This window comes from Antrostomus carolinensis, unplaced genomic scaffold (assembly GCF_000700745.2).
Source record: "Antrostomus carolinensis isolate BGI_N321 unplaced genomic scaffold, ASM70074v2 scaffold18363, whole genome shotgun sequence".
In the NCBI taxonomy this organism is placed as follows: domain Eukaryota; kingdom Metazoa; phylum Chordata; class Aves; order Caprimulgiformes; family Caprimulgidae; genus Antrostomus; species Antrostomus carolinensis.
In genome coordinates, this window is record NW_010307433.1 from 1,110 (window position 1) to 12,350 (window position 11,241).

General features: G+C 36.5%; 1 protein-coding gene across 1 annotated transcript; it reads left to right on the forward strand.

Annotated features, from left to right (window-relative positions):
* The first annotated feature begins 238 nt into the window (after window positions 1-238).
* On the forward strand, window positions 239-6,916 carry MSMO1 (methylsterol monooxygenase 1). Its single transcript, XM_010165431.1, has 5 exons — window positions 239-553; window positions 1,611-1,759; window positions 2,634-2,760; window positions 4,528-4,682; window positions 5,937-6,916. The coding sequence occupies exons 1-5, from the start codon at window positions 299-301 to the stop codon at window positions 6,142-6,144; spliced, it is 894 nt and encodes a 297-aa protein (XP_010163733.1). The 5' UTR covers window positions 239-298; the 3' UTR covers window positions 6,145-6,916.
* Window positions 6,917-11,241: the final 4,325 nt, after the last annotated feature.

Sequence of the window (11,241 nt, forward strand, 5' to 3'; positions counted from 1 at the left end):
GATTTCTTTATCCTTTTGCTCCTTTGACTAGTCTCAAAACTTAGAGCTGATTGCCTCTCAAAATTGGTTTGCCTCTCAAACTAATTTTAAGCTTTGTTCTTTTACACTATTCTGTAGAAAGAGAATCTATCTTTCCTTTCTCTTCCCTATTTTTACTTTAAAGCTAGGTAACAACTAAGTTAGGTAATGGCTTTTTGTCTGAAGATTAACTGCTGTTTATTCAATTTTTCTCAAAATTTGCAGGTTACTTATAGACAGCTGTAGAAGAACTGTAATTGTGATGCTTTATGTTTGAACAATGGCAGTGAACGACAGCGTTAATATCTTGAACTCTGCTTATCTGGCGGTGGAATATATAGACTCTTTCTTGCCTGACAATCCCTTGCAGCAACCATTTAAAAATGCCTGGAATTACATGCTGGATAATTACACAAAGTTCCAGATTGCGACTTGGGGATCACTTATAGTTCATGAAGCTTCATACTTCTTGCTCTGTGTGCCTGGATTTGTCTTTCAGTTTATACCGTACATGCAAAAGTATAAAATTCAGCAGGTAAGACAAAGTTGTGAACTACACGCTTCCTGATTTGTCTTTCAGCATGTGAAGTAAAACATAACTGCAGTGTCCTAGTTTTCAGTTTATATAACCCTGTTTCCTCTATCACTGTGGACATCCTGGGAGTAACAGAGCAAAATTACAATGTGTGTGAGGAGAGAGAGTGAATTTTGGGGAAGGAAAGGAGTTATTGCTGAGGTAGGATATCCTTTCCACCGTGGTGGTATAGAGAGAAAAGGGTATGTCAGTCTGTGTTAGCAAAGGTAAATTTTCTCTGTGTAATTTATCAGCAGGGAAAGGTAAAGTAGAATCATAGCATCTGGTGATAGAGGTGTGTCTTAGTATTATGAAAGAATTACACGTTGTACTTATTTCATAATAAGTGTCTCTTGCAAGGTATCTCTATGCACACCCTCCTGAAAATGTTTTAAAGTATTTTAACAGTGGAGAAAGCCCAAGATGGGCTGCACATTCCTAATTGGTAGCAAAGGCACATGCAGTGTCTAAAGATGATTGTGTTGCCCCCAGTTCCTTGTAATATGAATTAGAAATTAGTAATACCAGCTTCTGAAGTTATTACAGTAATCGGTAAAATTTTCCCTGCAAAAAGTGGATGTTTTCAAGACAACTTATTTCTCCATAGGCTTATATCTTCAGATTCTCTTTGTATTATTTTAGCTGTGTAAATACATTCTATTGTTTTAGCTATGGAAATACAAACTTATATTTGTGTTAAACTGTTAAATGTTGAATGTTCCTGCTAATTCCAAACACTGAAATAACAAGAATAATTTGGGGCAACTGGCAGAGACAACCTCTGTTAAGAGAGACTTTAAATCTTGCAGAAAGCTAGCTTAGAAAAACAAGGGGTTTTGATGAAACCAAATCCAATCCCATGTAATTTGTATTGCCTGAGTTAATTTGTGTTATGAGAGGATCTGCTGTCTGTCTTCCAAGGTAAAATGAAACCGTCTCCAAAGTAATTTTTGCAGCACTTTACAGTTATGTGCAACAGAAGTATGCAACACAACTGACTGTTTTTGCTTCTTCTTAGGATAAACCAGAGACATGGGAAAAACAGTGGAAGTGTTTCAAAACACTCATCTTCAATCACTTTTTCATTCAGCTTCCATTGATTTGTGGTACCTATTACTTCACAGAGTATTTTAACATTCCATATGAGTGGGAAGAGATGCCTAGATGGTAGGTAGATCTTTCGCGTATGTTGATGCTGAGTTACATATGGTTGGAGGCAGGATATTTAACAAATAGTGTCATCAACACTAATAAGTAAAAATTTTTTGGTGATTTAAACTGTGTTTGTTAATCTTGCTTCTGTTGATGCTTAACTGCTATAAAAGCTAATTTGAGCTTTCTAGATTTTTTTTTTTTTTTTAATGGCCTCAGATTTTTCTGATGCTTGGAAGAAGCAGGGAGAGGAGGGAGTTGATGGAAGCAAAGCAAGATTCATGATGGCATGAGTTAAATATTGGACTTCCTGAGTTTTTTAATCCAATGTTTTTTTGATGCTTCCGAAGTACAGGAGGATTCTTCCCTCCACCTTGTTTTGTTTTACATCTTAGCAGCAGTGAGTTCTTCAAGGGACAGAATGTGCCACCTGTTTTACATTCTCGTTTTTTGCACTAAACTGATGGACTTTTAAACAAAACTGAATTAGTTATAAATGCCTTTTCATTTTTTTTTTCCTGATAGCTTTTCTCTACAACAGAAGCTCATCTTTCTAGGAAATTTATTTTCTGTCTGGTTTAGATGCAGCTCTATGTTTTTGTATCTACGTCTTATACAGTCTACGGATGTTCTTTATAGACTATAACTGTGTGCTAATTCACTTCAGTATATCAGGAGATGAGCTGATGGATACAGTCAGCTTGGCAATTATAATGTGCTTGGCAATTAATATTTTTAATATGTTAAACAGGTAGTATCAATGCATTCTTATTCAATTAGTAATATACATAAACATTTCCCACCCTTACTGGCATATAACTATATTATTTTTCAAGATTGTGCATCTGCTAGTATATTCTATAACTAATAGCTCTTCTCCTTTTTAAAGGTATGTTCTGGTTGCTCAGTGTTTTGGATGTGCAGTGATTGAGGATGCCTGGCACTATTTCCTGCATAGATTGCTGCATCACAAGAGAATATACAAGTATATCCATAAGGTTCACCATGAGTTTGTTGTATGTATTCCTTGATATTTTTTTAGTAGTTTTTAGTATATGTAGTTTCATACAACTTATTTAAAGGTGTTAGTTGAAAGACTTAAGAATTTAGCATCGCTCTGACAGTGGGTTAGATGTGTTTTCTTGAGGTGTTTGTCAAGAACAGTCATCCATTGTGTTTCTGAAGACATCTCCTGTAATTTTATTTCATGTAATGGGAATGGAAGGTAGCACTCAACTCTTGATCATATCTGTTGAGCTAGGTGAAGTCAAGGTTTTAAGTGTGTTAAATGCTTGATTGCTAGGGGAGGTGGAAATGGTGGGCTTCTGGTTTTGTTCTTCAGCTCTCCACCACCTAGGGTGTTACTCAGAGGATACTAATCCCCAGAACGTGATCCAGACAGGCAGCTCCTGCACGGCCGGGGTGTGTGCATGATACATACAGGATGTACAATGCAGGGAAGGAGCATGGCTTTGGATATAGGCCTCTGGAAGCAGTATAGCCGGTTGTGTGATACTGCATCCAGAGCACAGTGCAGTACAGAGATATTTTGGGTGGTTCTACATTTATCAGTGTTGGAGCTGACGTTGAGCCCTGCATGATTGGAGGTGGCACTGCTCTGAGCCAGGCAGAGTCCAGCAGTGCTTGCACCTTATAGTTGGTATAGCTGTGTTTAGATGGCACTGCCTCTGGATCACAGAAGTCAGTGCTACTGTGTTTGTCTGCTGCTGTGTATCAGTGTCTAACCTGCGCTGTGCCTCGGGTAAACTGCATGCTGCTGGGCCAGGGGTGGTTTATACAGGCTGGGATAATAGAGAAGCTTGGTATTGACTGATGCATGTATAGTATCTGCAGCAGCAGCTGCTGTTTTCCTCTTGCTCTTGGCAGCCTCTCAGGTCTCTAGCAGGAGCAGCTTCTGGCCGTTGTTCCTGAGTGTTTAGCAGTTCGTAGAGAAATGATCTCTTGGCTAATGGCTCTTTCACTAAAAACTTGCCCTAATAGTAAAAGGTGATGTTTTAAAAATCACCATTAAACCAAAGTGGACTTCCCCCCTCCCTCGATAATCAAGCTTATAACCTTGAGCATTAGGTTAAATTTTTAAAAAATATTATCTTCCTGTGGTGGTCTACTTTTGAAAACTCTGTATGGAATTTCTCTTTTTGTAAAACAAATGTAGGAATGACTGGGAGTTGTGTGTTTTTATATATATTAAAAAAAATACAGAGACTATAAAGAGAAGGAAATCATTAATTTCAGTCTTTTAATAATATTTGAACAATATGAATTCATCTTAAAAAATTGTCAAAGATGAAGGAGGCTTTTTAATTATTTTAAAAATACATTTCTAAATGAATCCTGACTCTGAGAATATTCTGGCTTCCTACTTTCTTCTGCGTCCAAGACTGGACATATAGCAAAGCTGGTGGGAGCTTCATAAACACTTTTAACGTTCCTGAAATATTGCTTTTGCATTTTTAATGGTAAGCCTAAATAAAAGTTTTATATTTTTCAACTTGTAGTGAAGTGTTTGGAGTTGCTAATGGAATGATAATCCTTATGTCCTTGGAATACTGTTTTCTGTTTTAGCAATGAGGAACTGAACACTTGTGTTAAGGCTCTTACTCAGTCAGACCATTTCCTTTACCCACAACATCATTTTGTTTGTCCTATTGGAGTCTTGTGGGGTAACGGGACGGGGGGAGTACCACAAAATAGTGATTCTGATTTGGGGGTATAGAAAATAAAAAATGATGACTGTTTTCCTGTTGGTTATCTCTTTCTAGGCTCCATTTGGAATGCAAGCAGAATATGCACATCCTCTGGAAACACTTATCCTGGGAGCTGGCTTTTTTATTGGAATTGTTGTTTTCTGTAACCATGTGATTCTTCTGTGGGCATGGGTGATATGTCGCTTGATGGAAACCATTGATGTACACAGGTGAAATCCTTGTTGCTTTTTAATAATTGCTTTTCCTCTTTTCCCTAAGTCTGTCTTAAACTTACCTATCTCTTTCACTGAGCTTTACTGTTTATTTTGCACTGAAATGCTTTTATGCATCTTACAAAGAATGACACAATCTGATCTTCTGTTTTGAGGTAGTGTTAATAGCAAATGTTGCTGATTAAAAGAGTGTAGCCTGTAGCTAGAGCATCTCAAGGAGGGTTTCAGAAGCCAGGTGCCTCATTAGGATGTCTGGCTCTTGATATTTGGTGTACAAGTGACCTTATGCATATTAGAACACCAAAAATCAATTGCAAAATATGATATTCCAGCCGAGAGTCATCCAGTTTTCCTGGACAAGAGAAATGTCAGGCTATACAACCACTGACTGTCTTTTAAATAAATAAATAAATACTATGTATGTATATATTTATTTATGGTAAATACAAAAGGCAAGACTTCTTGTCTCAGTAGTATAACTGACTTCTTTCAAACGTGGCTCTGAAATGCTAGTGCAAATCCCAGTAGGCTTAGTTGAGCTCACCTGAAAATGAGTGAGCTTTTTTTCCTGTGTTTAAGAGAAAGGGGAAGGTCATAGTTCAGTTTTAAAATGCTAGTATTACACTTGACTTTGTATCTGTTAATATATTATGAAGTGTATCATGTCTTCCTATAAGCTGTCAAGTGTTTCAGTGGAACATGAGCTACTAACCAATTCATCATACGCATCGTTGCTAGTTATGTATTGGTTGTAGGCTGAGAAGTATATGTTGTGACATATCTTATAGTAATTGATGCAAAAAATGAATCTCCTTTGATTATTATTATTTTAGTTTGTTGTCCACATGAGGTGTTTATAACAAATTACCTTGTGGTGTCCCCACTAGGTGGTGGTAAGATGCTTTCCAGTACCACTAAGCAAAGGAGTTGAAATCTAAAGCAAGCAGTTGCTGGTTTTAACATTACTTTAATGGGGTATTTTGAATTTTAAACACTTGAAGAATTTGCAGTAAACTGAAAATAAGAGTATAAATACTACAAGTGTAGTTGATTTGAGATGCTGTTTGAGGATAGGAGGAATCTTGTTTCCCTATTAAGCTAGTATTACAGTGCTTACCTCAGGGCCTTATAATACCAAAAAATCTTTTTATTTTTTAAAAACAAGTTTGTGTCTATATTTTGTGGTTTATATCTGTGAAAAATCCTTACTATAGTTGGGTGTTTTTGGTTTTTGTTTTTCCTCTGCTGTAGTGGCTATGATGTTCCGCTGAACCCTCTTCATTTGGTGCCTTTCTATGCTGGGGCCCGTTTCCATGACTTCCATCACATGAACTTTATCGGCAATTACGCTTCAACCTTCACGTGGTGGGACAGAATCTTTGGTACAGACTCTCAATTCATTGCCTATAAAGAAAAAGAGAAGAAGCAACAACTCTTAACAAAGAAGAAGGCTAACTAAATTTCCAGTGTAAAAAGTCTGATGCTGATACTGATAGTCAAATTTTGCTTTTCTGTAAAGCAAAATAGTGATTGGGTGTTAAGCATAAATCTTGTTCCTTGGCTACTAAGTGGTAGGGAAAACCGGCTAGTTACACTGCAGTATCTTCCTAATGGGAATGCTTTCTATTTTATATGTAAGTACTGCATATATTTTAGCTACAGATTTAAAGATGATGCAAAAAAACTGAGATGACTTGTGTCTATCTTTTTTTTTTTTTTTTTTTTTTTTAAAAAAAAAAGAGAAAAATGATTCAATTTTGTCTTTACTTTGGATCCAGGTAGACTTGTATATGTATGCAGAAATTTGACTTAGTTTTTTTAAATATATATTCTTAAATTTGTAATATCAAATAGCAGAACACATTAACTAGTATCAGCACTGTATTATTTAAATATTGGTTAAAGGCTGCTTAAAACCAAAACATCTGTTAATATGAAGCTTGGACAGGCCTTTTGCACACTGGATGATGCGAACTGTTAATAACAAAATACTTGGCTAAACATGAGTTACCGGAGACATTCCTGATCTAGATTTATTATGTTATTTTAGATTACAGGTAAAAATAAGAGAAGTTTTTATTTGAAGTAACTGGTTATTGCTGCTCCTTTGAAGTTGGTCTGTCAGTGTACTTAGCATTTACATTACATTCTTCTCTATGTGTTGTAATTTGCTGAACTGACTTGTTGCTATATTTGCACTTGTGACTGATGAAATAAATGTGGTTTGGTTTGATACATGTATTATACCTTTCATATGTTTTTTTAATACAAAGCTGTGATAAAAAACATGTAGGATATAGCATCTGACTGTTCATCTCTTTAATGGAGAAGCATTATTTCTGGTAGTATGGTCTACAGCAGTTCCATCTGTTAAACTACTTGCAGAGACAGCAGTAAGAAATGGAAATGGAGAACATCTTGTAAACTCTGCTGGTTTGTGTTTTGAAGGACGTGGATACATGGCTACCAAGTGTGGTGACAACTTTTGGGCCGAGTGCATTCTTCAAGTTCAGCTACAGCTTTCACAAACTAGAATCTCAAAATCTACTACTTAAGTTGTAATAGTAATAGAAGCAGATTGTCGAATCTGCTCTAAAAAAGGAAACAACAGTGGAGGTATTTAAGAAGGGCTTAAACCCTTCTAAAGATCTTGCACTTTGTATTTTAATATCAGCTGCTCTTCAGACTTCAAATACCACTTCAACTACCCAGTAAGTCCTTTAGAGATTTTGCTTACTCAAGACCACCTGAATTTTCATGCTGCTTCATGTGCAGTCTGGTGTAATACTCAAAACAGATACTCCTGTGAAAGTGCAGATGAGATCAGGCTTCCAACAAGAAAACAAGACATTGATGCCATTTAGAGTGATTCAAATATTATTTGAGATGTGAGAGTGGTTCAGATTCCCCTTCTGCATGTATTTTGTAGAAGCTTTTAGTTCTCTATCTGTGTTCACATTGAAATCTGATGTTCTTCCTCTTCCCCTTTCCTCTAAAGGAAATAAAAATACTTGACTGTGGCAGGTGAATGGAAGCTGAAATGCCTGTGTTGTTGAGTTTTTAGTGGGGACTGCTGCTCCAGGCTTCCTGAATCCATACGCGCTGCCAGCCTGAACTCTCCATGGTGGAAGCGACCTCTTTAATCAAATTTCAAAGATGACCATTATCCTCTTTGCTTTGTCAGCTCTCCCTCTCATCCTGCAGCTGCAGCTATACTTAGCTTTATTTTACTGAACCCCTAGCCTAAAAATACAAGGAGCTTTCAGTGCTTCACATTTTCTCTGTGTTCTCTTCACTGGTTCTCAGCCCACTGGCTTGTGCCTGTACACCCACTGTCACAAAATTGTGTGCAGCTGTGAGCCAATTGTGGAAATATTCCAGTAAAGGTATTTGGAAAAGCTTGGTGTCTCCTCAGCTACTGGAAAGCTCAGAGCACTAGAAGGTTGATAGGGTGACTGACAAAGTTACAGTGTATGTCCCATTGTTCAAGAGGGTTTGAAAATAAGGAATGTAATTTTAACACATTACTTAGCCATGTTTTTAGGTAGTGTGCATGGTGGTTTTTGGTCTTTGTTCATTACTTGAATCCCTATTTTTCTAACACCCATTGCTCTTCCCGTTTTTTGGGTTATTTTATGTATGTCCTTAGTGTGCAGGGTGATCACATAATTGCTTTTGTTCCTCTCTTTAACAAATCCCTAGAGTATTATGCAAACTGTGCTTTATAAATTTAATTTTTGCTGAAAAAATGTGCCCACTGGACCTCTCTTAACATAGGAACTTGCATTTGAAAACCACAGGCTTGTTTTGCTGCAGGATTCAGACCTGCATTTTGGCCCCACACCACCACCTTTTCAAATGCAGAATCTTGTATTTACTACTGAACATGATGCTGGCTAGTAAATGACCTACCTCATTACTATGTATCTTCTATGTATGTTAAGAACTGTGTTATGCAATTACATTTTTGAGGTTTTAGGCCTTTATTAAATAAGACTTCACTAATTCTTTTTTTTTTTCCATATTTAATGAGAGAGACTATAGAGTATGTGTAGTTCTGAAAACTAAGAGGTTTTTGTGCAATAGAAAAAAATGAGAGCAACATACAGGTAGCAGTTTTTGGCTCTTGACAAAGCACAACACAACCTTGCACAATCTGTTGTCCTGTATCCTCTTCAGCAAGGTGGCAGATTTAAAAGTGGTAGGATAGGGCAATAAGTGAGAGCAACATTTTTCACAACTTAATATTTTTTTCCTGAAAATCCAATTTAGTTTAAGTAAGGCTAATCTGTGGAAAATAACAGCTTGTACTGTTCCTTAGGATATAATGATAATTAAGTCCTATGAAAGCAATGAATTAATTTCTTGTGTTTTGAGTCAAAAAGCATGGAAATTTGGAAAGTATAATAAATTGTTAGGATTGCAAAATAATAAACTGCTTTTGGCAGCTGATGTGAAATACTAAATAAGGAGGTTTATATTATGCTACAGCACAGTTTACCAGAAAATATTAATAATCACTGATATTATGATTGTATTTGCAGATTATATGACTTTCTTTTTCTCATTGAGTTTATAATAAATGCTGAGTATTTTACTATAATTTTAAAGAAAAGTGTGATATGTTTCTACATTTTCAACATTCATTTTTATTGAAATATGATATTTTTGAAACCTATATTATGGCTACAGATAGTTATTGCTAACTACAGTGTCTAGCTCATTGCCTCCAAATTGCTGCTGCCTCTTTCTGTCAGCTGCAGCCTTCTGGTAAGTCTCAGCCATTGAAAACTGGCAGGTCCAGGGAGAACGCAACTTTTTGCCATTGGTTCTTGCTATAATTCTCTATCCAAAAAGGTTATGAACACAGCAGTCAAATTGCTTTTCAATTGTATTTGTCACTGGCTAACCAGGATTATATCATGTTCTCCTCAGTAAGGTATTTCCTCTATTTCTCAAATCACTTTCGTGGCTTGTCTGAATTTTCAATGTCTCATTTCAGTTGTAGATACCAGAACGGCACATCTAGATCATTCTCCCTAATACCACATGGGTGGTATAATCACATCTTTCCTCTTAACCATTGTCCTGTCTAAACATTCAAAGATAAAATTAGCAGTTCTGCAGCATAGCACTGGAAAATATAGTCAAGTTACCTATCTATTGTGTTCTCTCAATGCCTCTAGCAATACTTCTTGCCAGACTGTTATGTGTTTTCTATTTTTGCTCTTAAGTGTTACTTTGCAATTTGCTCCTCTGAAATATTTATATGTGTTCGACTTACCAAGTAATCTAAATCAGATTCCAGAGCTGCTATATCCTTATTATTCACCCTTCTTTGTCATCTGCAAATTGTAATCAGGTTTGATTTGTGTTTATGTAATCACTGTATAAATTAGCCCCCGGACTTGAAATACCAGTCCCCGTGGAGGAGCAGAAGGACACCCCTACTAGCTAATGACTCACCACTTTTAAAAAACCCTTTCAGCCAGTTTCAAGTACTCACAAAATGATCTTGCGTGGTGGTTTCTCTGTACAAGAGTATTTGGCACTGTAGCCATGACATCTCTCAGAAACAGCACTGGAGTTCAGTGTCCAGGGCTGAGTATCATCTGTACTTGGATTTTTTTAAAATTAATTTTTTAGTTATTTATATTTCTTTTGACCTACCTTATGCTAAGCTTGTGCTCAAGGTACTGGGAAAGCTGTGACTTTCTGTATCTCAACCCTGTTTTGCAGGCATCTGAGAGACAGAGCCACTGAGTTGTGCAAGACATTCTGAGGTTGGTAACGGAAGCTTCTGTCTTGAAGGCATAGCTTCAAGTGACCAGACTTCCCAGGTATATTACGTATACGTAATCAGCATTCAGATAAGTTTTGTAAAAGCTTCTTACATCTCACAAGTTATCTCTACCTACTCACCCGGTAAGTTGTCAACACTGAGATCATCTCTCTTTTTTAAATTGATTGAAGCTATTCTATTCCTATCATCAATTTCTTAACTGAAACCCTTACCAGCTTTTCTGTGGTTTTACCTGGTCTTTTATGACATACATGGTCTATAGCTGTTTTTTTGGAGTAGCTGCACAGTGTTAATACCCTGAATAGTCTTTCAGAATTTTTACAGGGCTTGGATATTACTGAATATTAGTGGGCCAAAGACAGCCCTCCTCAGAGTGGAGCTTAAAGATCAACTAGTGATTCCATCTTGATCTTCTCCCTACGCATTATGTTCAGCACCCTGCTTGCTTACTGTATGTTAGAAAACAGTCTTCCTCATGCAGTATAGTGCACCCTCTTACTTCTTTCCAAATATAAATCAGACATTTTTACTAAGTATTTACATAGCATCATTATAAACAGTACTTTGTTATTAAGAATGTAATAAATTAATAATGTAAGTATCTGATCTGTTGTTCCTAATGTACTTCTATTGTTTCTAATAGACATTGTTTTAGGGTCCTGATTTTAGGTTATAAAAGAAAATAGTTGCCTCAGCCTGTTTGTCTTGGCACACCAAAAAAATGCAGAGTTACTCAAGTCTTGTAAGTAAAAG

Coding starts and splice junctions, on each gene's coding strand:
- MSMO1 (XM_010165431.1), top strand. CDS start 299: ATGGCAGTGAACGACAGCGTTAATATCTTGAACTCTGCTTATCTGGCG. Junction 554..1,610: donor AAAAGTATAAAATTCAGCAG/GTAAGACAAAGT, acceptor GCTTCTTCTTAG/GATAAACCAGAGACATGGGA. Junction 2,761..4,527: donor AGGTTCACCATGAGTTTGTT/GTATGTATTCCT, acceptor ATCTCTTTCTAG/GCTCCATTTGGAATGCAAGC.